The sequence below is a fragment of the Artemia franciscana genome, unplaced genomic scaffold, assembly GCF_032884065.1.
Source record: "Artemia franciscana unplaced genomic scaffold, ASM3288406v1 PGA_scaffold_74, whole genome shotgun sequence".
Lineage (NCBI taxonomy): Eukaryota > Metazoa > Arthropoda > Branchiopoda > Anostraca > Artemiidae > Artemia > Artemia franciscana.
This window is the reverse complement of record NW_027062709.1, coordinates 1,471,999-1,499,289: the sequence shown is the minus strand read 5'-3', so window position 1 is coordinate 1,499,289 and position 27,291 is coordinate 1,471,999. Positions and strand designations below refer to the sequence as shown.

The window sequence follows — 27,291 nt, the reverse complement described above, 5'->3', positions numbered from 1 at the left end:
TATGTCTTTGGGGACGACTTACTCCCCCACAGTCCCCGTGGGAGGGGCAACAAGTTACAAACTTTGACCTGTGCTTACATATAGTAATGGTTATTGGGAAGTATACAGGCGTTTTCAGGAGGATTTTTTTGGTTTGGGGGAGGGGTTGAGAAGAGGGGGATATGCTGGGGGAACTTTCCTTAGAGAATTTGTAATGGGAGAAGAAAATTTCCATGAAGGGAGAGCAGGATATAGGCTACTAGCATTATTTAAAAAAAAAAACAATTAAAAAATAAAAGTGAAAAAGCTTTTTCAGCTGGAAGTAAGGAACAGCAATAAAACTTAAAACAAACAGAAATTATTACCCATATGAGGGGCTCACCTCCTTCTAATACCTCGCTCTTTACGCTAAAGTATTTTCAGTAATTTCAACTACTTATTCTACGGCTTTTGTGATTCAGGGGGTCATTCTTAATGAATTGGGATAAAATTTAAGCTTTAGTGTAAAGAGCGAGGTACTGACGATGGGGCGAATCCCCTCATATATGTAATAAAAACATGAGAATACAAAAGTTCTTTACGTAAGCTAATTTATAAGTTACGTAAATCTTTTACCAATAAAAAGATTCGTAAAAAATTAAAAGTTCTAGTTGCCTTTTTAATTAACCAAAAAATCGGGGGGCAACTAGGTTTCGTCCCCCGCTCTTTTTTTCTCAAAATTATGAGAAAGCCATTAAGCCAAAAAAAAATATGCAAATTTCGTTTTGATTATTCCTCTGCGGAGAGCCAAAATCAAAACATGCATTGATTCAAAAACGTTCAGAATTTAAATAAAAAAACAAGTTTTTTTAACTGAAAGTAAGGAGCGACATTAAAACTTAAAACGCACAGAAATTACTTCGTATATGAAAGAGGCTGCTTCCTCATCAACGCCCCGCTCTTTACGCTAAAGTTTTTTACTGTTTTAAAAAGAAGAATTGAGAGAAAGAGTCAAACTTTAGCGTAAAGAGCGGGGCGTTGATGAGGAAGCAGCCTCTTTCATATACGAAGTAATTTCTGTGCGTTTTAAGTTTTAATGTCGCTCCTTACTTTCAGTTAAAAAAACTTGTTTTTTTATTTAATCTCAAATAGGGCGAGGTGGAGAGGATTTCAAGTCTTAAGAAAGCTGAGTTTTCCTTTAACTTAGCAGGGCCTATAAGTTATGAATGGAGTGACAAATCTGAAGTCAGATTCGTCTGAATACCTGAATTTTCTGGAACGAATTTGACAAAATACCACTGCATTAGATCCAGCTAGAATTCCCTTGACTTGTTTATTGCAGACAACATTTAGATAGGCAAAGATTCATAGCTTCAGTAGTTTTACCAATAATATGGTCCTGAAGATGATGAAATGTTAGAAATCTGGTTCAGTTGACGAGATGACCAAACTTAAACACTAATGTCAGAAATATAAGCCCAAATGGACTACAGAATGCAACATTTAGCACAAAATAAGCGATTTTAGCTCACTATCTAACAGTGAACCGTGAAATAATTCCAATTTTCTTTGTTATATGACTTTTAAACAAAAATTAAACCGAGTGTTAACCATACTAAGATTTTTTTTGTCAAAAACAAATACCTTATTTTATATTCAAAAAGTGGGCATGGAGCTATATCTGAGTTTACTCTAAATCTGAAGGGTGATGTTTGCTTGTACATTGCCAAAGCACAGACACACAAAAGCTATATCTGAGTTCGCTCTAAATCTAAAGGTGATGTTGTCAGGTACATTGCCAAAGCACATACACACAAAATTTTCGTTTCAACGGTAAAGTATTTGAAAAACAAGTACATTAAAAGTATCTTAAGTAATAAGTATTTCGTAATCTTACTTAAGTATCAAGTAATAAGTACACCCTAGAGTTTTTACTTAAGTATAAGTACAAGTAATGGAAAATTTTACTTAAGTAGTAGTTCAAGTAAAAGTACTTCAAGTAAGTGACAGCACTGGTTACAATTTTATTTGGTATTCTAAAAAGAGTTTAAATCTTCAGCTATTATTAGATTATCTCAGTTTTTTATTACTTACAGTTTTATTTTATTTATTAACAACAAAACTCTAACCCAATAACCCACACAAAAAAATAGTATGAAGGTGGAGAAACAATAATAAAATAAGGAAAAATTATAAACTTTAAAAAAAAACACAAGAGAAAGAATGCAGAATTAACTGTTAAGTCGGATAAGATGATGGTAGGGAATAAGTGTGCATGAGTTATTCCTGGAAGTTTCCTGTGCTCTCATTCTAGCTATGAAACTATATCAGAAACAAGAAAAATACTTATAAGGAAGCACCTTTCTTTCCATGGTGGATGATGAAGAATGAATTTACAAAGCTTAAAGTAATGTATCCGGATTAAACTATATCAGAAACAGGAAATATACTTATAAGAAAGAGCCTTTCTTTCCATGATGGAAGATGAGGAATGAATTTACAAAGCTTAAAATAATGTATCCGGATTAAACTATATCAGAAACAGGAAATATACTTATAAGAAAGTGCCTTTCTTTCCATGGTGGATGATGAAGAATGAATTTGCAAAGCTTAAAGTAATGTATCTGGATTAGGTTCAAATCACCCATCTTCAGGCACCAAGGACGCACCTGTCCCCCCCCCCCCTTCGAACAAAACTGTGGATATGCTCTTGTCATTCCTGCTATTTTACTTGTCTATGACACCTCTTAGGGGACGAAAATATTACTTTACTTTTACGAAAAAGACGTTAAATAAACAGACGCTATTTTTGTGTTCTGTAAGAATGTTATGTATGTTAATAAGTCATCTGTCTATATGAGTACTTTCTTAAATTGTAGATTATAGATTGCTAAGTCAATTTTTCTATTATTCAGACTGTCCATTTAGATGCAGAATGTTTACCTCTGCTGGAACCTACTCAAGGCACGCGCACTGAATATTCATGACTATTTATAGCATGAACTCAGAATGGACTATGTACAGTTTATTTTCTATATTTCCAAAACTGTTCATTCATCGCAGATATTTTTTCATATTTTGAAAGTGCACTCCTCCCGACGAAATAAAAGCTACTTTATTTTAGTCAAACAAGTTCAGGTAAAAATCAATTATTCCTAATAATTGATTTTAATTTCAGGTCATCCATCGTGTCTCCAGTTCACTGCAAATATGATGGTTTCTGTTCTCAAATATAGATGGCAGTGCATTGAGTGCAAATGCTGCAGCCTCTGTGGAACTTCTGATAATGATGTAAGTTTATATTATTTGTATTATTTATTTCCCTTTTGTTTATATTGCTCTTTGTTTGTTTTGTTTGCTTAGCCTATCTCAGCTCGCGCAGGCCTCGCCTAACTCTTGTATTTCCGTATTAAATTAAATGAGAACACTGGCTCTTGCCTTCAGCACTCGCAGATACGCATACGTATCTTCTGACTATTAAACTATTATAATGTCAAGTACAATTCACTACTGTGTTTGCTTATTAAAATATTTATATATTGTTTATTTCGCTGTTTAAGTTTATATTATTTATTTCACTGTTGAAGCTAATGTCATCTATTTCGCTGCTGATTAAATCACTGCTAATGTAAAGTGTCTTGACAAATGGTGCAAGCAAAAGTCACTGGGTGTCTAAAGCAGAGGTTCCCAAACTTTTTTTTTCTCTAAGGCCACTTTTAAAATGTTGTTGGTTCCGATAAAGTCCCTTCAGATAAATTACAACCATATTCCCAAAACTTGACAAAGAATGAGAAAATCGGGCAACTTTCCTTCATTGTCAGGACGAGAAAAAATCCGGTCAGGAAACATAAAAACTTGAACTTCTGTTCCATGAGATAGTTAAAGCTAGAAACGTATCTTTTCTTTTTCACTTTATTTTTGTTCTTAAAAAAAAAAAAAAAAAAAAAAAACATAAGTAGCTGCTATCTCTCCTTCATAGTCAGGGTAAAAAAAAATTGTTTTGAATATTTGTTCATTCCGATTATTAAAAATAGGAATGCATCTTCTTTGCCACTTTACGGTGTTGTCTGTTAATCTTAGACCTTAGTTCCTCCAGTGCTTTCAGAGGGACACAGGGTGTCAGTGCGCATTCTCCAATCTTCCCTTAAGTGGGTGGCTGCGTAGATGTCCCCCCACTCTGGTATGAGACTCGTCTGGAAGGCTCTTCTTTCACGTACATACATTCTATGGAGCCTGTTCTTTGATCTTCTTTGGTGATGGGTGCCTTCTGGTTGCCAGTGAAGGAGCATTTCAGGAAGTGTGTGATCTGGCACGCGGGGGATATGTCGAAGGTACTTCGTTGTCTTAAAACAGAGGAAATGTTTGATTGGCATATGCGAGTATGGATCTCGTTGCTGACTTGGTCTCTCCTGTTGATCCTTAGGATCCGGCGAAGACTTATTTTCAAAGGCGGTAAGACCTTTCTCTTGTTTCGCGATTAGTTTTAAGCATTCCGTTGAGTAACTCAGAACAGACAGGACATTGCTCTGGATCAGTCCGAGTTTCAGCCCCTGTGATTATATTGTGGATTTCCAGACTGGTAGAAGTCTCTGAAATGCCGCGGTGGCTAAGGCTATTCTTGTGCGTAATTATTTTTCAAAGTCGCCACTGACAGATATTGTCTTGCCTAAATATTTGAACTTTGTCACCTGTTCGATGTCTTTATCTCCTAGTTGGATTCCCATGGGTGAACTTCTATGACATAGCTTTTGTCCTTGGAGCGTTGATATGTAATTTGAACTGTTCAGCTTTCTTTGGGAGTTTGCTCTGGAATTTCTGAAGGTTTTGATAGTCGACTTCCATGAGCCCAACATGATTGAGAAAATCAACATCCTGGAGAAGCTTTCCTGCAATTCTGATTCCATGTCCATTTATCTGTCTAAAGATGTAGTCTACAGCTAAGATGAAGAGAGAAGGTGGCAGGACACAGCCTCGCTTGACGCCAGTCATCACTTTGAAGTAGCGCTTGTTGCCATCTGAGGTTTAAATACAGTATTCTGTCTCTCCGTACCTGACAACTATTTGACGGCATTTTTGTTTATGCCGTAGAACCGTAAGGCTTTCCACAAGGCTCACGATCCCACTGAATTCCACGAAGAATATGTACAGGTGTTGTCTCATTCTTTAGATTCATCCAGCATCATGAGTAAATTAAAAATAAGGTCGATACAGGATCTTTCTACCTGGAATCCATGTTGTTTTTCACGCAAGTAGGGATCAAAAGCAGTTTGGAGTCTTCCTAGTATTATGTTCTTGAATAGCTTCGCCGGGATTGAGAGAAAATTGATGCCTCTGTGTTTCCTGCACTCCTTCCCATCTTCTTTCTTGAAAAGTTTGACTATAATTCCTGTTCTCCGTTCTTTGGGTAACCTTTTAGTCTGCAAAAGGAGTGAGAAAGAAGATCGCCAAATGGCCTAAGCTCGTCTCAGGCTGGACTTGATAATTTCCGCTGAAATGCGGTCTGTCCCGAGGGCCTCCCAAATTTTCAAATTTGTTGCTCCTAAGACTATCTTGTCGGTTGTCGGATCGTCGTCGCTGATGTTGAGATTGAAGATAGATTGGGGTGATATGTCAGGCAGAACTACAGGTGCGGGGCGATTTAATTGAGTTTCAAGATAACTAGCCCATCGTTCCTTTTGTATTTCCACGTCTGTCATGAGCCCTCTGTCTCCGTGGCTTACTGCTTTTTCGGCTTGCCTAGACGGCAGGCGTATACTGCTGTCTGTCGAACCTGACATTTCTCTTTAATTTTTTATCAGCCTCTTTGTACGCCATGTTCTCTGTCGACGCAATTGACCATTTTACCTGAGAGATTTCGGCTTCAGTTTCTTGCGATTTGCTCTGAGATCCCGGGTCCTTATGCATATCCAGTGTGGCTCAATTGGTTTTCTAAACCCGAGGGTTTCTTCGGCTGTATCCATGTAGTTTTTTCGAAAAGTCTCCCAGGCTTCCTCGGTGTCTTTTGGGAGTTCATTGAGGGTTTCGAATTTACTGGACTGTTTTATACCAAACGAAGACTAAACTCTCTTGTCGCTTTGCTTGTTTACGTCAAACTTCTCAGTATATGCGTCTTATTGTCTGTTAAGAAGACAAATATTAGGATCTGGGAACTTAAGTCATATCAAATAAGTAGTATTTTTTGTCATTTTCAGGGTCAATTCGATCTCGCGAGAAAAACTTTATTGAACAATTGACACGCTTTTAAACTAATTAGCAAAACCGACAAAAAAGTTCAACATAAGAAAGAGAAATAATTCTCTGGTAAAGTTCTAATACAGATCAGATAATTTTATTATACTTTTTTTCCCCTTTTTTTATTAGTGAGAAAAGATCCAATTTTCTATTATCTCTGAATGTAAAACTTTTGATAAATTCAGAAAAACTAATTAGTTAGCTTTTGCATCAGAGAATATCTTTGAAAAAGAAATTCTCCAGAAATCCTTCTTATTTAAATTCGTCTTGTTGAATCAATGTCAAAATTGAAACGTATTCACTCTGGAAAAAAACGATTAGTCAACATTCAATAAAATTGCTTTTTGTGAAATTTGGAACCTTTAAACCCCTTGAAGCGACCCCTTCATAAATCTTGAGTGTTCCGACTTCACTTTTTTTCTTCATTTTGGACCCAAAGGAATTCAACCAAAAGTTTGTTAACCGTTTGACTATGGAGAGGATAGAGGGATTAAACCACAAAATATCACTTAAGCGGTATGTCCTAATGTCCTAACACACAAGAGAGCTGTGAACTGGAAAATGGGCCTGTTGTCCCCTTGAAAAATTAATGGAGCCATTTAGAGAAAGCTTTGGGTAGTTAATTACAAAAGTATCCATTACTAACAGATTGGGTAGTTTTTACGTCTCCTGTTATATATTATGCTGTCTATAACAATTCTTTCACTTTTATTGGTACCACCTCTAGATGCTCATGCATAGAGAATTGGTAGGCCTAAAAATCAATAACCATAAACTTAGACCTTTCAAATTTCACTTTTCCATTCCATAAAATAAGTAAAGCTCTTCGAAAAAAGATTTTCGGGAACTCCTTGAGTTTAAAAGTTTATCGTATATGTGTTGAGTTGTGTAAAGTGAAACGATTATACATATGTTGTAAACAGACTTTATTTTATTTTTGCCAGTTTACGACAGAAGTTTAACAGCCATTTTTCTAGGAACAGCTCTTGTTTTGTGATGATTGCGATCGTGGTTATCATATGTACTGTTTGAAACCTCCCCTATCTGAGCCACCTGAGGGCTCCTGGAGCTGCCATCTATGTGTTCGTGAGTTTCATAAATGAAGTTTCCTGTCAAGATGCTAATCCTTTGAAAAAGACGTGTTTACTGACGAGAATAGATATTTAAACCTCGATTATTGCATTTCAGTGATTCAGTTTGAAGTTCAGTCAATGGAGTTGGATAACTTCAGTGATACGATTTCAGCAAATCGGACTAAATTTTATGTAACGAGATGTCAAAATTCACAAAAAAATTTGAGTGCATTTTTTCTCAATTTCGAATGATGTGCAGTAACTTATATATGATAATTGACCCTTGGAAAACAAGAATAGATATAGAATAGGACTTTGCCCCCATGCAAGAGAAAAAAGGATAAAAAAAATGATAAAAGCTCGATTCAAGAAAGTAAAAAACCAAGGGAAAACCCTGACGAGACAAATAGATGCAGAAGGAAGAAGAACATCCAAATATAGGACTGAACTAGGGGCGTACGCAGGGTGGGGGCATCCCTCGTAATCCCAAGTATCCCTGCACTTCTTATTCAAATTTTTAAGTACAATTTGGTTTTAGCTATTTGCTCCCCGAATATTATTTTTGGCTGCCTGAATTGAGAGCTATTCCTTTACTTTATTTTATGAGTATTATTATAGCCGGTTATTTTGACTTAGATTTTTGGGATGGATAGAACTATTGATATAAATAAAGAAGATCAAAATGTAAACACCGCTCAGACATGCCGGATTAGACAGTGAATTTCGTAAAAAAAAAAAAAAAAAAAAAAAAAAAAAAAAAAAAACGCCATTTAGAGTGTTTTTCAAAAATGAAAATCTTCGTCTTCAGTTTCTAATTTAATATGTTCTGTAAAATAAAATGATCTTTCTTCTATGAAAATTTGTTCATACTTTAGAACATATTGAATAAATTTTCCTTCTCAAAATCTCTTCAAAGGATCTTTGTAAATTTGTATATTTTTTTTTAATAGTGACTATGCCTTACGATTTATTTACGCGAACTCTATTTTTTTTTTTCTGAGATGTTTGTCTTTTATGTATGTTCCTCCTTTGTAGCATAGTTTTTGTTTCCTTCCTAGTTGAAAATAGAAAATTTAGACTTTTAACATTGTTTAAAATTTAGTCTTTTCGCCTTGTGTTCCTACGTAAAGAAATTCAAATCAGGAAAATTATGGCGAGAAACAGCAAGTTTTGATGGAAAGGGTTCGTATTATGTTATTATTCTCGAATTTTGTGACGTAAATTTAGTTGTCATGCTATTGGAGAAATTGTAAGAAGACTTAAAGTTTTCTGACCAATGAGTTTCTTTGTAGAAAGATGATTTACCGCCATTCTTTCTTTGAAGTTCATGTACCTTCTACCAGCATGATTGATCCTTACGTGATACCTAAGGCAGGTAGAGCTTTTCACCTATCCAATTCCAAAGCAATGTTTCTGATTTTTTTTTAAATTTTACAGGATTCTTGCCGTCTTAGGAAAAAATTGTGTATGAATACTATTTCCCGATGAATTTGTTATGCTGATTCGGATGGAGCTATTTGTTTTGCAAAAGGTTGACCAGATTCTAGAGAAAAGAAACTCTTTCTGTTGTAAAAACTGTTTCTAAACTGCACTTTAAAGTTTCGTGCTTAAACACAATAAAAAATATTGTAGGTAAGATACTAGTTATATTTAAAAAAGTGAATAAACAGGAATTTTCTACCACTTTTACAAGGTATGAACTAAAGTCACGCTCAGATGTTTCTAACTAGAACTGCTTTAAAGAACTTTCATAGGTAAGCACGGATGTTAGCGGTTGTACAAGTGATGAATATGGAGAATATTCAGGCTTTTGGTTGGTCCTTCAGATACACTGTTTTGGGTTTGGCAGGTCAGGTCAAACAGCAGATACACGGTAAATCTGAATTCCCAATTTGCGCTGCCGCGGGAGATACAGCAATTTCGCAAACACCGGAGAAGAATACAAAGTGCTGTTTTAACACATATGCATACATACAATTACCGCTCGTTTAATACCAAAACATCATGCGGAAATATGCAGTCCTGGAATATATAAAGCTGAATCCCACCTAAGGCCTGGCAGATATGTACCTGTAAAGGATCGTTTTCTTTTGAGAGTGTATTAATGGAGAAATAGAGGGTCTGTAACCACGTTACCGTGGTCGTTACCACGAACTGTTAGATAGATTTATAATAAAATGGCAGGGATTGCCACTCTGAATCTTAATGCGCTATTGATCTTGCCGTTAATAAAAGATTGCCTAATTCTTTAAAAAAAAAATGTATTTTAGAAAACCTGGCTACCGTATTTCAAATTTTCCCATAAAATGGGGTCCTTGTTTTATAGGGAAGTTTTTTGTAATACAGCGGCTTATGCAGAAATGTTCAATGTAATGTGTTTTTGTCTCTTTGTTTCGAGTTTATAGTTGTCTTATTATGAATTAAAGTTTGAAACTTTGAGCTTTTCGGACAAAAAAAAAGACTGATAAGATTAGTATATAAAAATGTGGAAGTATAAGACAAATTTTCAAATCTGGTACAGAAAGTCGTGCTAGAAAACTTTTTAAGTATGTTTAGAATTAACATTTGTGGGAAAACAATAACAGCCAAATTTAACAGAAGAAAATTTTGGGAAGTATTAAGCAAAAGGTAAGGGCGACGGAAAATCTATGATCGTATTTGTGAATCTAACATAAAAATTGTCTTGGATAGCACACTGAAACTTAAGCCAAAAACCTGTTTATTTGAACCAAAAAGATGAGAGAACAAAAGTTCTCCTTGTTCTCCAAGTGAGAACAAAAAGTATTATGTGGCCTTTGCCCCGTCCTCTCCTTTTAAATTCCCGGATGTTTATGATTGCTTCTTAATGTTTTGTGTAATTCGCCTGTTTTGGTATTTTGAAACATTTATCCTCTCCGTCTCTCCTCGACAAACAAATCACATAAGGGGTACCCTTAAGGCAACTGTAGGTAAAATTGGTGCTTGTGTGTTTAACACATAGACAAAAGGTATATGATATAGATGTCCAACTGAGTAATTTTCGGTAAATCAGTAATTATTGTGTTTGTGCTCGTCTGTCTCTAGTTTTTTTCTAAAGGTTTCTTCTAATGAACGCTCCCTTTTGAAATCAAGCTTATTCAGAAGATTTCATTTTTGCGAAAAAAAATTATAAGGATTAAATGTAATTTGTGAAAGAATCACTAATTTTTCTTTGATTACCCTACTGTATTGAGCTTCTGGTCGTTGGATAAGTATTGCTTGATAAGCATGAACGGATCTTTTGAACAAATTGATCATGCAACAAATAGGTAACGCTTTGATCCAATTTTTCGCCTTGATTCGGCTTGTTTTGCTTATTTTTGAGTCGGGAGAGGGGAAGCTCTGTAATTGATTTTTCTCCTAGTGCCACCAACCCTAGGAGTGATCTGCTTAAAGGCATGTCTGTTATCTGACTTGATTGTTTAAAATTGTAGAATAGGATTTTGGGACACCTATATTAAATACTTTTTATTTGGTGTTTTTACTCGAATTTCGGAATACATTAGGGAACTCGCCTGAGCCTTACCTGAAAGTCGTCAGACTAAATGTTTTGTGGACAAGATTTCTTTATTTATGTATTCAAAAAAAATTTAAACAAATGAAAATAAAAAGCTTTTAACAAAAAATGCAGATTATACAGACATCGTTTGGGGGAGGAGGGGAAAGTCTCCTCTTAGGTACCAAAATTAACAAAACGCACCAAAAGAGCTGAACCTTTTCAGAAAGAAAGATGTTTCTTCCGTGCCCAAGACTCTTTGTCTCCTCACAAAAGAGTGTCTCTTGAGATAGATTACTCAACAGGCCTCCCGAGCCATTTTTGCAAGAAATTTTCCAAGTCTGGCCAGTTGTCTCCGCTTCTAAGCAAATCGAAATCGGAGCGCGACGCAGCCAATTGGCATTCAAACTTCACAATAGGAGGCTTAGCAGTACATCCTGTCAGAACACATCCACTTGCCATTCTCCCTCCAAGAAATTCGGAAAGTCCATCATAAGCCCCAATGCTGACGTCCTAAAATAAATATATCAGAATATTTTACTATTAATATTTTACATCTAATATTGAAATTTAAAAACATTTTTTTTTGTGAAAGCATAAAGCGGCGTTAAACCTAAAAATATACAATTTTGACATAAATTTGAGGATTGGGGGTATGCTAGTCGGTAAAATTATAGCAGTTCATATAACTGACTTACCAATAAAGTAAACATACCAGTCTGTGCCTTCTTTTATGCTCTTTACGAATATAATAATCGCTTCTACCGTAAATTCAAATTTAAGCGCTTTTTGAGCTCTTAAAAATGACGAATTTTCAAAAAATTCTGACAGTTCACATAACTGACTTACCAATAAAGTGAACATACTATTCGATGCCTTCTTTTTACGTTCTTTACGAATATTATTATTGCTTCTACCGCAAATTCAAATTTAGGCACTTTTTGAGCTCTTCAAAATGACGATTTTCAATTAAAGTATGACTTATCGCTCGTTTTCCACAAAATAATACTACGTTTTCTCAGCGCCATCTTTTCCATAGGTTTCGAAAAAATAATACTACATTTTCTCAGTGCTAAAATTATTTATAATAAGGTTAGGTTAAAAAGTGCTTAAATTGGAATTTACGGTAAAAGGGATTATTATATTCATAAAGAACATTCTTTCTTCATGATAATCTTAGTTTATTTTGTACTTAGTCTCAATTAACATGCATTTACAACATTCTACATTTTTTTTTACTATGGAATGCGTTGAAAGCCCAGTATGTAAAAAAATCTTATTATCACTAACTGATTGAATTTATTACATTTTAATAAGTTTTAAATTTTACAATAGGCGGCATAGCAGTACATCCTGTTGGAACACATACACTTGCCGTTCTTCCCTCAAGAAACTCAGAAAGCCCATTATAGGCCCTAAGACTGACAACCTGAAGTAAGTATATCAGGTGGAATATTGCAATTCACTTTAGAATGAATCTTAAAAAAACTAATTGTTTTAAACGAAAATGCAGACAGTGATAAGTTGAAAACAATCGAAAGTTATTACAAATTCGGGGGGAAGGATTAGTCACCTCTCTTTTTGGTAATCTTAGTTTGTTTTCTACTTTGCCTTAATTAATATACATCGTCAATACATTATTGTTTTGGGGTTTTTAATACATCTGTTCAGAAAACATCCATTTACCATTCCCCCCTCCCCATGAAATTCAGAGACTCCGTCATAGACTAAAACATTGACAACTTAAATTAAATATATTTTAGGTGGAATTTTTTACTTCATTTAAGAATTAATTTGAAAAATAATTGTTTTAAGTGAAAGTAGAAACTCAGTTAATTCTAAAAAAATGAAACGTTATGATTGGTTTGAGGAGGGAATGTGGACTAGTCACCTTTTATTATGATAATCATAGTTTATTTTGTAATTTGCCTCAGTTAATATACATTGCTAGCACATTTTTTTGGGCGAGAAAACGAATGCCTTTAAAGTCAAATAGGTGAATAAAATCTTTTTATCACCAACTGATTATATTTATTACATTTTAATAAGTTTCTAGCTGACCACCATTTAAAAGTCTATCAGGAAAGCGAGACTCCGAGGTGAGCAGCCAAACCCTTCACCTTTAGTGCAATTCCTGTCCGTTTTAGGTTTTAATGTCGCCTCTTCGTTTCTATGTAAAGATCGAAGAGGTCGTCGGAAGTAATTCCAAAATCTGTTGGTGCCGGTCAGGACAGTTCATTGTCTGGTTTATGCCAATGGTAAGTAAGAAACGTATTCTATGGCAAAAGAATTTGATAAAAATGAAGCCTAACTTCATAAAACATGAACAAGTATATCTGAAGGATCTTATGATGGATTAAAAGTTTTCGATTATTCTGACTGATAAAATTTATGATATATCTTTCTTTTTTCTTGGCAATTTTAAATAAACTCAGAAAGTGATTAGTTTCTGTAAAACTATTATGGTAACTGTGACTCATATTAATAATAGGGTCCATTTCCTTATTCCAAGTAACTTCTGATCTTTTTATTTTTGACGTTTCAAGGCTCTTTCGAGACGTTATTGTAGGGGATAAGGCTTCAAATTAGGCAGAATCAAAATATATATGAAAAAAAAATGAAATGCATGGGATGTGCAGTGATTCGGCTTAGTCGTATTTTTCGGGGGACTGTCTGAATGTTGAATTAAAATGGAATAGTTGTGGGCATCAAGCCATGGCTAATTGTAGAAAAAGCCAAGACAGATTGTCCAATTGCGTGAGAAGAAATTCTCGCATTAAATCCCCCTTATTAAGATTGTATAAAAATGATGTTATTTCATTTGTTAATAAATATGTTTATCTATTATTCGTCCATGCGTCATTCCTAAGGCAGAAGAACTAAGGTAGATAGTCATAGAGATAAGATAGTCATAGAACCTATAGTTTTCCAAGTGTTTGATTAAATGGCACGTGTAAACGGCGGGAGTAAGTGTGTCTCTCTTATTGGACCAACATTTGTTTGTTATCTTTTAGCAAGTTACGCCTGCTTATAATCTCAGGTAGGTTGACCAAGAATTTAAAATTGATATAGGGCCATTAGATTGCCTGGAATGAGAGGTAAACAAGGCTTCATATATGTAGCATGTAGCATCAGGTATGTAGCAAATTAGAAAACGGTCTATTTGATTTCCTTAAGGTAAACTGTGTCGTTACACAGAGAATAAGAAAGTGGCCAAACTGGTTAAACGGTCTTAAAGCCGGTAAAAATAGTCACGGAAATAGAATATAAGGATATATTTAAACTGAATACAGAAAATGGGAAAACGATCTTTCAGCCAGTAAAAATGGTCACAGAAATAAAAAAAGATCTATTACGTCTGTAGAAAATTGGAAAGCAGTCCCTTTGGTTCCTTAAGGCAAACTGTCTCTTTAAAGTGAGAACGGGAAAACCATCATGAAGGTTGAAGGGTCTCTAAGCCTTCAAAAATTGTCCGTTAAAAATGAATTGGGATCATAAGCCGAATTCAAGAATTCCATTATTAGCCACAGAGGACATGCGCTGAACATAATTTAAATCAACATATAAGCAGGACAGAGAAACTGTAAGCTAGACTTAAGAAAAGAAGCAAAGGTCTGAAGTAATTTTTTTTTCCAAAAAGAGTAAATGTCTTCAAAGAATAGGGAATCATTTTTCTCATAGATTTGTCATCTCTACTCTATTTACTAGTGACATCTAGCAGAATTAGATCAGCCCCTTTTCAGCCAAAATTACAGCATACGAATGCAAAAACATAGATTTGAAACAAGAAACACGGTATCAAATAATAGCCTAATGCCAAAACATCTTGGCGGTATAGTGTTTATGGAGATTTGGCAGGCGAAAATGCCCCACTGCTTTTGTTTTTGTATGCAGATCTAGGTTTTATTTAAAGCTTTGCTGAAAGTAAAAAAAAACACAATTCCTAAATTATGAGTGTTTTTTTTTGTATGTGTGTTTCGCAAGAATCGAAGTAGACACTATCCTGCTTAAATTGTTGTAATTCAAACTATCAGGGATATTTTGTAGCAATTGAAACATTATAAAAGAGACTCTAAAGTAAATCTATAAGAGAGATAGAAACATAATAAAGGAAATGTTCTAAAGGCTGGCAGATCTGAAAAAAGGGTATTTCCCTGCAACAATTTTTACTGATTGATTAAACCTAAAGTCAATAATTTGAACTCAGTCCCCTCATCCCTAGTGAAAAAGAATGTTTGATCCCTCTCTGTAAACGTCTGGCCTAGAGTTGGTGGCACCTTGGGAAAAAGTAATTGTAGCGCCACCATTTCGATTCGAACAACAGCAAAAACGCCGAATCAAAGTGAAACACATGATCAAAGTTGGCAACCCCCCAGGCGTGGATGGCAATCCATTTACGGCATCCAGGGTAGCTTCCTCCGGTCATTCTCCTCTTTGAACAGCTTTAGCCTGGCTTATACATAGATTAAAGATCTAGACTGTGAACACCTCTGCTTTGAAACTAAAACGGAAAATATCACATTACACGTACCTTAGCAGCTCTAGGATCTAATGAAATGGATAAGACCCAATCTCGGGCCTTTTCAATCTTTGACTCCTCACATTTTAGTTCTTCCAATCGGAGCTGATCAATTGGTACTCCAAGTTCTGCCCACTCCTCCCACTCAACTGGATCTATTCCATCACTAGCAGTACCCTCTTCTATGACATCGCAAAGATCCAATCCCGCATTGTACAGAATAAAAGCAGCTGTCAACCATTCTTGACGCTGAAAATAAAGTGGATAATTATTCTCTCAGATTTCTCTTGAAAGGGAAAACAATCTAAGAAAAAACTTCTAAAAATTTCTTTCAGTCGAGGTAATTTACAGGCAAAATGTATTAAGACGGTGAAGTGGAATCGAAATTCCCTTTAAAAAAAATATTGTCTATCATCTACCATCACTCTTTAGCACAAACTTAGAATAATGGGCACAGCAGGAGAAAATATATAAGTACAGTGAAAATATCTATACCTAATCGGTTTTATTGCTGCTACAATTACCAACTCACTGTGGCGCCAATCCGCCTGTGGCCAACACGACTACAAACGTTCCTCCTAATCCGAATTCTTTTCATAGCTTCATCCTTTACCACCTTCCAAGAAGTTTTAATTTTCTTTATATCATTTCTTTTATGACTTAGTTTACTAGCCTTTATTTCATGTTCAACTTGACATAGACTTTAGACAGAGTCATAGATTCTAGAGTTAGGCACAGTTTCCTTAGGCCTGTTTTTGAGAATCTTTCTAATGTAATCTAATCCAGTTCATGTTTTGACTGTATTGTTCGTTTCATTACAGGGTCATTCCTCACCTGTCCAATATAGTAAACCAACTGTTTAAAAGGACAAGAACTGAATACTGGATTCAATTCTTTTTATCTAACTTTAGTTTACTTCACTCTTTGAAAAAAACAGTCAGTCAGGAAAAAATTCAAGCGAACGTTAGTTTGTAAAACAGGCCTACAGGAAATAATTGTTTTTTGTTACTGTTGCCTTATAACTCTCGAGAATAGTCTAGGCTGGGCACTTCAGTCTAACCTCCGCTCTCTCAACACGTTCCTGAAACCCAAGTGAGAAGATTTGCTGACGAGAGGAAGATACCACGAATATTGGTGTGTGACTCCTTGTAGATGTCCAAGGTGCATCTCATAATATGTATGCTATTAAGAAAATATACGAAAAATGGAAATTGATCTATCAGAGAGAACATGGCTCTTAATGAAAACACAAAAGGAGACGAAACAAGCAAAAGTTGGATTAGTTTTGTAAGTTCTTTAGTGGCATCTATAATTATAATTAACAGCTGTCACTGCAAATATAACTTAAAATATTAAATCTACTGGAAAGCAAAAAATGTTTTTAAAATTCCAAATGTCTATTTTTTTTCCAAGTGTGTTTTTAGTCTGAGTTTGTGATTTTAGGATATATGCTAGGTTTTACAATGAAATAGAGGTTTCCAATTCTATTAGTAAGGTTATGTTATTGTTCGTCATTTGTAAATAATTAATTAATAGTAATTAATAATAATTAAAAAATAATTCGTAATTAATTGTGCACTAATAATTGTGCAATTAAGAAATTGTGCTCTAATATTTGGAATTGATGGCACCTGATAATCAAGCCATGACATAATTGTATTTCCAAGACACCTAATTTCTTAATTTTTCTAAAGTAGAAAAAAAAATTTTGTCCTAAAAAATATTTCAAAACACTACCTGTGCGTATTTTCCAGCCTCTAGGAAAAGCCAATCAGCAGGTATCAAATCTGCGTATCTTAAGAGGCCAATCAAAGATTTGGCTGCTAAACTTTCCGACTTGGTTTGAGTAGCACTGGCACACTTCACTGCCATTAAATGTGTCGCCCAAAAATATCTCTCGACAATTGGGCGAATATTGTCACTCAAACCCCAGAGCTCAGCCTAAAATAATATTTAATAAGGTTGATACCTCTTTTCAAATACTTAAGGATTATGTTCACTGTGAAACCTGCGGTTTTGTTACAAGCCTACAGTCGTAAAAGCAGTACTAGGCTACCAATTGTAAGGATATGACACTTACACTATTGAATTCAGGAGTGTCAGATACATCCTTTTAACCCAGTAGAGTTATAATATTACTTGGACGTGGAAAAAAATAACTATTATCGAATGTTTTACAGCCTTTTAAACATATTTAAACAAATGCAAGATTTAAAAATGGCTTAAGAGTGGCACCAAAATTCTCACTAAAACTTATCATTGTCAAAAATTCATCAGAAATTGCCAAAAAAAAAATCAGTTTTTTTGGCAGTAGTGGGCATCAAATTAAACAGAAAATGGGCGAAAATCAGCAGAAAATAAGCTAAAAGCATGCTGTATTGCACCAAAGAGCTTAAGCAAAACACACAGTAGTTTACTTTTTGAACTTGTAGTTGTCGGTTGGTAAACTAAAGACTGCTAACATTTTTTTTACTTTTACGGATGAAAAGCGTTGTCAAATTACCTAAGGAGTTTCACTTTTTTGTTTCATTGTTTAACGTGGAAACACTGACAAAATATGTTACCACGTACCATAACTGCATATGGAGATCTTTTTTTATATTGAAAAGTTAACTTCTAATCCTAACTATATTTCGAGGTCTATGCAGTTTTATTAATTTTTACTTCCCTAATTTGAACAAAATCTATTGGTACTGTCCTTAATACCTTAAAGCACAATTTTGTGTGACCACGAATAGTTATACCGTCTAAAGTGATTCTATAGGTTTCAAGGGTAGATTTCAAGAATCGACCCTACGATATATTTGGTATTTGAATATTGTATGCTATTTAAATTACATATAAATACACACTGATATTATTAAGCAATTAATAACATTAAATTACAAATAAACTGTTCAGTGTTTCTATATAACAATATGCATATGGTTTCTTCGTTTTTCAAATATAAATCAATGCAAGAAAGTGAAACCAATAGTTTTCACTTTTTATTCAGAAATTCCCAGAAAATATCAAACTAAAAAATCACTTAAATCACAGATGTTACTTGTGACTTCATGTGACAGCTTTGAATTGGCATAGGAAGAGTAGCATTCGAAAAAGGTTACAGTAATTAGCCTCAAGGTCCTTCTACTGATTTCTGTTTCATGATTTGGAAGGTGACTGCCAAAAGGATTTTTTTTTTTAACACTTACCCTTCCCATTAGGAGACAAATGCTGGTAAATCGGAAGGAAACAAAAAAATGAACTAAAATAAGTAACAAAAAATAAAGTAACAAAAAAATTTTGATCCTAGGGCTCCTCAGCAAAATAATATGTTTTAGTGAGATACAAACTGTTTGTCCAAGTAATTGGTTCGCTGATTTCTCATATTTGATCAAGCGAGTGACCTCTATAACCAAAGGCAATGCGGTTAGCTCAATGATTTCACCAAAAACTCAATTTTTAGTTTATCCATTCTCCTTTGTAAAGGAGGTTATAGAACAGAATGCTACTTGAATTACCGCAACTTTTTGGTACATAAGCTTCTGATCTGTGAAAAAATTGAGAAAGTTCGAATTTTGAAGGAGATACAGTATATACAGATCCAAAGGGTGATTTATTGGAGAGACTTTTAGAATATCGTTTTAAATTATTTCACTGACGCTATTCTTTTAATGCTGCTTTGAGTGGCGATTCTAGAAATAGAATAGCTTTGTTCCGGTTTATGGACTCCGAATCTAAGTCATTATTTTTAAAGCTAATGTTAAGGATTCAGGACTCTTGTCAGTCAATCCTTGAATTGTCAATTGATTGTGTTTGATCCTGTTGCTGCCAACATTTCTATTTTGTGGCACAAAATGCTCAAACAGCACCGTACTTTGGTGCGACCTCTTTAGTTACTGATAGCCACATGGCCTGTAAATTTCCTTTTAAATGAGCCCTCTGCCAATTTCCTAAGCGTAATGTTTTGTCACGATTATCCTGGGGAAATATTAATAAAAACGTATTTGCAACTGTCCTGGTCGGAAAAAATTAGTTTTTTTCCAGTATTATGCAACTTCTAAGGCCAACAACTTAAAATAAATAATTTTAAACTTAGCGAATTTAACACATCTGGGATCAGCATAAAAGTAGATTCTCGCGATGTACAAGCATATATGTTGTTTTTAAAAAAGCAATGGTCTTTATCGAAACAGATCACTCTTTACTTACCATTTATTAACAAGGGCAGTTTTACTATAAGTCCCCTAGTAAAATCTTCAAATACATTATAAATATTGAGAAACAAACGATAATTTTTTTTATCCCAGTATTATGCAACTTCTAAGGCCAACAACTGAAAATAAATAATTTTAACTTAGCGAATTTAACACATCTAGGTAAAAAAAAAAAAGGTAAAGGATGCGGCATTTAGACTTTACAGTCCGTACCGGCGGTGCTGATCTCCGTTTCTTGGCCCTTCAGCCAGGAAGTGCAATGGGGGGTTGGGGGCCAGCCAACCTGTGCTTTCGCACACCCTTCCTGTTGATTCTCGCAATGTACATTCTCGCAATTAGTAGATTCTTCAGTAGATTCTCGCAATGTACAAGCATCTATGTTGTTTTTAAAAAAGCAATGGTCTTTATCGAAACAGATAACTCTTTACTTACCATTTATTAACAAGGGCAGTTTTACTATTAGCCCCCTAGTAAAATCTTCGAATACATTATAAATATTGAGAAACAAACTACTACTACTACTAATAATAACTCACTGCAGCACCAAGCCGCCTGAGGCCAACACATCTACGCACGCTCCTCCTCCAACCTAATCTATTTAAAGCCTCCCTCTTTACACCCTCCCAGGAAGTTCCCATTTCCTTTAAATCTTTATTTATGACATCCTCCCAACCCAGACAAGGACGACCTGCTTTCCGTGTAGCCCCAGACGGTTGGCCAAAAAGGACAATCTTCGGTAATCTGTCATCCTTCATCCGTAGAACGTGGCCTAGCCATCTCAACCTTTCTTTCATTATAGCCCCAGAAAGCGGGATTGAACCACAATTTTCGTACAACCTACTGTTTGAAATACGGTCAGTCAGCCGGGTACCCAGAACAATCCGTAGGCAATTTCTCCGGAAAACATCTAGTAAATTTTCATCTGTTTTTCGGAGTGCCCATGCTTCAGAGCCATATTTGACCACTGTCATCAAACGATAAATATTTATATATTTAACAATAATAAACGATATATATCGAAACAAACGATAAATACTTTATATATTAACCAGAAAGACAGTTGTTTCAATTCTCAAAAACAAGATATAGGAGAGTAAAAATTTATTTTTCAAAATATTTGGAGGAGGGGGAGGGAAATTTTGCTATTTTTTGTATTTTTCAATGCAAATACCCAAAAAGGTATTTTTCTGAGAAAATGCCGAAAAAGAGTATCTTTCAAATTTAGGCAAACAAACCTAGGGGAGAGACAACGAGACAAACTGACACAATATTATAGAAAAAAATGACTGCTCAATAGTTTTCTAACAAAAAAAAAAAAAAATTAAAAATAAGAATAAAAAAGTAAATCATTTTGGTTACACGTCTTTGCATCATTCATTTTTACTTGGGTACAACCCCAGTGCTTTCAATATCTTCAAATCTCGTCAGGGTTTTTCTCAAATTTCTCAACAAGAAAGGTATATTTTTGAAGTCTTCCTGAAAATTAACAGAAACAAAAACTAACAAGTAATATTTCGTGTTAACAAGAAATTTGTGGTAACTCTGAAAAACATGAAAATAACTGAAATGCCAGTGCAATCACTTGTAAAGTATACATGATTAATACGTACCGCATTCCAAAAGCAGTCTCTGATTTCCGCCCATATTTTATAGTCTAAGCTCCAGGGCTGACCACATAGCTCCTTTCCAGCAGCAAGAAGTAGCTCTACTGACTCAGTTGGTAAGTATGCACCATAGCGAGACATCAGTGGAAGTATTTCATTCAAAGACAACGATTTTACCTTAAGAATTCTATGAAATTATACGTGTGGCACGTAATAAGTGACAACAAAAATTAAAAAAGCACCAAAAATTTGTTAATATGAATCTCTGTTCCATTTTTACGAGTTTGAAAAACATTTTGATGGGGGGTGGGCAAGCCCGCTAGACACCCTTCTGGATACGGCCTTGTGACTCGAGAAACACAAATCAAATACTATTACACTTCCTCGGCAAAAAGTACCTTACTGTCCCCTCCCTCATCCTTACTAAATCGTTAATCAACAATTCAAAAATTGCACAAAGAAAGGACAGGACCAGATGTCGAAATTTATAGGAAATAATTGTTTTCGCGAATAATTCAAAATAGATATCACATAACTCAATAAATATTTAGGAGTCCTGTGGTGGCGCAGTGGATTTGACCTTAGCTTGGTAATACGGGACCCAGAGATCGAATCACGCTGCAGGAATGCACTGCAGGGCCGACACAGGGACCATAGTAGTCAAGAAGCGTCGTTAATTCTTAAATAAATAAAATAAATAAATAGTTAGGTAAATTAATAACAAATTTTTTTTAACCCACTACGAAATAAAAGTGATAAATGTGGATAAACAGTTGAGTGATAAATTGTAAAGAAAAAAGAAGCGAAAGCCAACATGAAAAGATCACCTAGGTGAAAACACCATGAAACTTCTTAATTGAAAAATCGGAAAACCCCTCATCGAGCCCGGCCTGTTTTGCCGTTAGATTTGGAACATTGAACTCCTTGCGGGTTTTTTCTATTTTTATACCATGCATGAAAATAAAGTAAGAATGCTAAATGCCTCATCAAGCAGCAATGAGCCCTTGGATTTTTTTTTTTATGTAAATTGGAAATAAACTAAGTAAATTACCACAGGTCAGTCATAATTGAGTATAACTTCACTAAGATTTAACGGTTATAATTACTCATTTAGCAACGGTTCTTAACACCCAATCTGGAACACAGAGTAAAAAAAAAGAAGTAAAATGAAAACTAATTTTTTGAACTGGGTAAGCAGAAATTTGCAAAACCACATACATTTTGAAAGTAAGGGAAAATCCATGATTAATTTAAGTAATTTTTAATTTAAATTAATATCAATTATTAACAAAAAACTTAACATAAACACATCCCCTCCAAACAGCACAGCATGATATGAAGAAGGGATAATCAAACAAATCCACAAAAAGAAGAAAAAAAATACCTGCCATAGAATGGGTCAGAAAGAAATAGGGCTACAAATTAATAAATTTAAATTTTTAAAAGATTCACTTTAAAAAAAAACCTCCATATACAGTTGTACAGCTTCAATTTATAACGGGCAACACATTAAAAAAAGGAACGCAGGTAAAAAAGGAGAAAAAAAACAAACAAAAACATGTACTGCCAAACTGCTTAAGAAGGTATAGCTATCTTTAAAAAGTGTAGTTGTCTTTAGACATCATCAGATCAATAATGTTTGAACATTTTGTGCAGAAATACATTGTATGTTTTAATTAATTAATTTTGTTTTTTTTCCACGATTCTACGTGGTAATACTACCAAAATTGAGTTACTACCCTATGAACGTTCCGATTTAAAAAAAAAAAGCCTAAAGAAAATCGAGACCCAGGGGGGCAAAAAATATTTTTCTTTCGATGTTCTTGGTACTTAAAGATTAGATTAGCGTTGGAAAGCGTGCGTGAACACAACCTTTGTGAATTATTTCGGCCGAGGGGTGGAAAAATGTTTTTATTTTGATGTTCTTGGTACTTAAAGATTAGCGTCGGCAAGTGTACACGAACAGAATCACATTAAATTATTTGTTGTCAGGTGATTGAGCAGAAGAGCTAATAATAAAAGAAAGGAACTTTCTTTTCAGAGAGGAAACTCTTTAAAAGAGAGGTTTACTTATCTGAGAACTTGAGTTCCCTTGAACTCTCGTAATACTGTCATATGGATAGTAATTTCATCAAATATTAATAGCAATATGTATGAAAAGGACATATTTGAGACGTTTGTAAGATTATTTACGCAGCTTCTTTAGGGGCACGAATTTATGAAATGTAAGTGAGGTTGGGGAGGAAAAAGATTTGAGTCATGATACCAAAAAATATATTTTTGAAAATATGGTGAAGAAAAAAGTCCTGGGGGTGACTTTGCCCCTATCCCCCATCAATTCTTACCCCTAAGTTACTTTTAAAGTACCCACTTAAAATAGCCAAAGCTGCTAAAATGAAAGCTGCACTACCTAATACCATGGATATAGTACCATGGTTTAAATGAAAATGAAAGCTGCACTACCTAGTACCATGGTACCATGGTAACCTAGTACCATGGTAAATTTAAAATGAAAGCTGCACTACCTAGTACCATGGTACCTAGTACCATGGTTTTCATGCATATAGAAAACTGGTAGTGAAACGAAAAAAAAGAAAAAAAGAAAACAATAGTATTTAGTGTTACCCAGGAAGATTCTTAAGATTAAAAAACCAAGTAAAACAATTATTTTTATTAGCCTTAAATCAAATTTAGGACCAAACCTATGGTAGATAATATTTTAACTAGATGGTGCTCAACTAGACAGTGCTTTGTTTTGATGATTGACAAGGTATCACAATATCTTCACATGTTAGAACTCTCCCCCTAAAACAGAGTTTTTGAGCTCTTATAGGGTTGAACTTTTTATTTAGGGTTTTCTGGGGATTTTTGCGGGCTTTCTGAATTTTCCAGATACAATTCTCAGACGCTCTAAAAGACACTATTTTTAAAGAAAACACTATTTTTAGCTCAGCAGTAGGTATATTTTCTTTTACATTTCTCTTGCATAACCTGATCATCTAAATTAATCTTCGTAGAATCTAACGTGCGTTTACTAAATAAACATCTTTTTTTTTCTCCCACTGGATTAAACTTAATGTAAAAACATGCAGACTAATTATATTTTTGTGAAAGTCTCATAAACAGGTTTGCTATCAAATAGATACTAGCAGTGGAATTATTAAGATTCTTAGGATCTGTTTCAAAAATTGAGCGGGAACAAAAAACATGATTAGCCTTAACCTTAAAGAATAATGCTTACATCACCAAGAGAAGAGAGCCATCTGTGAAGCAGGTCTGGTAAAACATCTGAATTCATGGAAAGGGCTAAAGCTAGAGCACTTGACCAATCATTGTTTTCTACCAACTTGTCTATAGCTGAGGAACTTGACGGACTAGATATGATATTTAAGTTAAACGATCTAGGAAATGAAGTTAGGTAGTCACTTTGAATATCTTTGGCATTATTAGATGGCGACGGTAGACTATATTCGTTTCGTAGACGATCTGCGTCAGCATGAAGTCCGGCTTCCTATAAGAAACAAAAAGATCCAGTTGTTAACGAGCAAAACGGAAATAGGAAATTCCAAAGAATTTGATGTTAAAAAAGCTTGATTCAAAAATATAAATTGGTTGATAAATTTAATATAGAAAGGTAGTTGGTGGATAGATAAATAGTAGAATGATAGAAAAGCTGGATGACAAAAAACACATATCTTTCGCAGAAAAGCCCTTTTCACCATCTACATCTTCTGTTGTCTAAGTCGTTTAAAAGCCGACTAAAATTCTAATATTTTGTGTTGTTGAAAAACTTGCTCAACTCTCAATTTAGAATGTTTATGACAAAGTTGTTTGTACATAAGAATTAACATCAAAATATTTTAGCAACTTGAATAATAAATGAGCTATTTTAATAGCTTTATATATATAACATATAACTATTATATATATATATATATATATATATATATATATATATATATATATATGTGTGTGTGTATGGATGAGTAGGGTTAAGGCCTCGTTCAAGTGCTGGTCTATATTAATCACTAATTTAGGAAAACAGTCTTCCGTTTCTCCTTCTGTCTCTTTTTTTTTTTTTTTTTTTTTTTTTTTTTTTTTTTTTTTTTTTTTTTTTTTTTGTGTGTTTGTGCTGTTGCATTGGTGATTTCTCTTTTCATGATATATATATATATATATATATATATATATATATATATATATATATATATATATATACATATATATATATATATATATATATATATTTATATATATATATATATATATATATATATATATATATATATATTTATATATATAATATATATATATATATATATATATATATATATATATATATATATATATATATATATATATATATATATATATATATATATATATATATATACATATATATATATACATAATATAGACATAATATAATATATATATACATGTATATATATACATAATATAGACATAATATAATATATATATATATATATATATATATATATATAATATAATATATGTATATAATATATACATAATATAACATATAATATATACGTATAACATATAACTATTTTAATAACATTTTAATAGCTTTTTGTTCAAATATACTTGGGAGTATTGCTCATACGTAAATGTTATCGTGTGTAATAATTAATCCCGTATAAATATACCTCTAAATTTAATTATACTCTTAAATATACACGTAAACATACTCGTAAATTAAATAAAAAAAAGACGTTTTTGTTACGGAAGTAGTGAATAAAGTTGAAATTTAAATTGAACAAAAGTTATTGCTCCGCATAATACACAAATTATGTCTAAAAAACTAGCCAAAGTAAACTGACTCGTAATATTTTCCAAAACCTATAGAATTCTAAAAACTAGCATTTTACTGAAAACACAAAACTGACCTTAATCAATAACATATTCTCTTAGGATCAATATTTCCTTGAGTAGCCAGCAAAAGATAAAGACTAATTTATAAGTCTGAAAAGTCTCCATCAGCCATGACATCGATAACTTTTAGTATGCAGTTGAAATTTTCTTAAAAACCCTAGAAAGCTCATTTTTCAGTAAAGTACAAGTTTTTAGGAGTCTACAACTGTCGGAAACAAGCCAGTTTACTAAAGCTGGTTTTGTAAGTATATCTCGTGTATCTGCGAAGAAATAATTTTTGTTTGATTAAAGTTTTATCTTCGCTCTTTACTACCGTAAGAATTAATTCTTTTAATTAGCTTTTACTCGTTTTTCTTTAAACATACAGAATAAAGCCTAGAAAAAGATCTTGATCTAATTTAAGTAACGAAACTAAACAAGTCAATAGGATTTTTTGTTAAAATACGATATTAAATATAAGTTTTACTTCCCTTAAACTTTTAAAAAAGATATGTTCAGCTTTTACACTGGATGAGGGAGTCAGAGGGGTGTTTTATTGCGGTTATTTTTGAAAATCAGTGCAAAAAAATTCAGTTATTTTGTATAAAAATGTTTTTTCGTGAATTACATATGTTTTCATTAGTTTTTTTTTCATAGCTCGTTTTTAGTTTTCACTTAATAGAAGAGCTAGGAGAGGAAGTAAACAAGAGAGAGGGGGAGGGGGTCCAACCTCCAGTTAAGAACTTCGTCTATGAAGATAATAATGATGCCATTATTATGCATTCCGGCCTTTTCACTCCGGAAGGGCCATACGGCACTTTATTATGAAGCTTATTAAGATGAACCAATAATAGGCACGCAGAGAGAGGCTTTAGATTTAAGAGGCATATAGAGAGGAGGTGGCTGAAAATCTTGTGGTTATGGTTTTACACCATGGAAAATTGATTGGCTCTATTTGAATTTTTGACCCTTTTTGCGAAAAAATAAAATTATGTTTTGTGGTACTAAATGAGAGAAATAACCTCTTTGTTGTTCTTTGTCCAGATCATTGGCTCAAAAACAGTTTTGGGTTTAAGACCACGAGAAATCGATCGATGCTTTGTGGCAAAAAAGCCAAAGAATGACACTTTCCTGACGTCTGAAAAGATGGGAGGGGATATATACCATGAAAAATTCGCTGGTTATCTTATAATTTCTATTCTCTTGTATTTTGTCCCTCGTAGGGCTAGAATTGATGTTTGATGTTCAAATATGGCAGAGCTAATCAGTTCGCTGTGGCGCAATCTCTTTTGTTACTTAAGAAGGGCACTAGATAAAA

At 33.8% G+C, this 27,291-nt stretch overlaps 2 protein-coding genes across 5 annotated transcripts in view; one reads left to right on the top strand and one right to left on the bottom strand.

Moving 5' to 3' along the window:
* LOC136042174 (zinc finger protein ubi-d4-like) overlaps positions 1-8,347 on the top strand; it is a 49,093-nt gene extending 40,746 nt beyond the window's left edge. For 2 of the 4 annotated variants that reach the window (XM_065727104.1, XM_065727102.1), the window contains exons 10-11: positions 3,137-3,249; positions 7,167-7,631. In XM_065727104.1, the coding sequence (XP_065583176.1) occupies positions 3,137-3,249; positions 7,167-7,292 (239 nt within the window). In that variant the 3' untranslated portion in view covers positions 7,293-7,631. Of the gene's footprint in view, positions 1-3,136; positions 3,250-7,166 lie in introns of all 4 variants that reach the window. The other 2 variants (XM_065727106.1, XM_065727103.1) reach the window with 2 other exon arrangements.
* Positions 8,348-10,842: 2,495 nt separating this feature from the next.
* The window catches only part of LOC136042172 (intraflagellar transport protein 172 homolog), a 222,669-nt gene continuing 206,220 nt past the window's right edge, over positions 10,843-27,291 (bottom strand). Inside the window, exons 23-27 of the mRNA XM_065727100.1 lie at positions 24,340-24,609; positions 21,105-21,275; positions 17,033-17,236; positions 15,308-15,544; positions 10,843-11,289 (exon numbers count right to left, since the gene is read on the bottom strand). Coding sequence (XP_065583172.1) covers positions 11,071-11,289; positions 15,308-15,544; positions 17,033-17,236; positions 21,105-21,275; positions 24,340-24,609 — 1,101 coding nt within the window. The 3' untranslated portion in view covers positions 10,843-11,070. The remainder of the gene's footprint in view (positions 11,290-15,307; positions 15,545-17,032; positions 17,237-21,104; positions 21,276-24,339; positions 24,610-27,291) is intronic.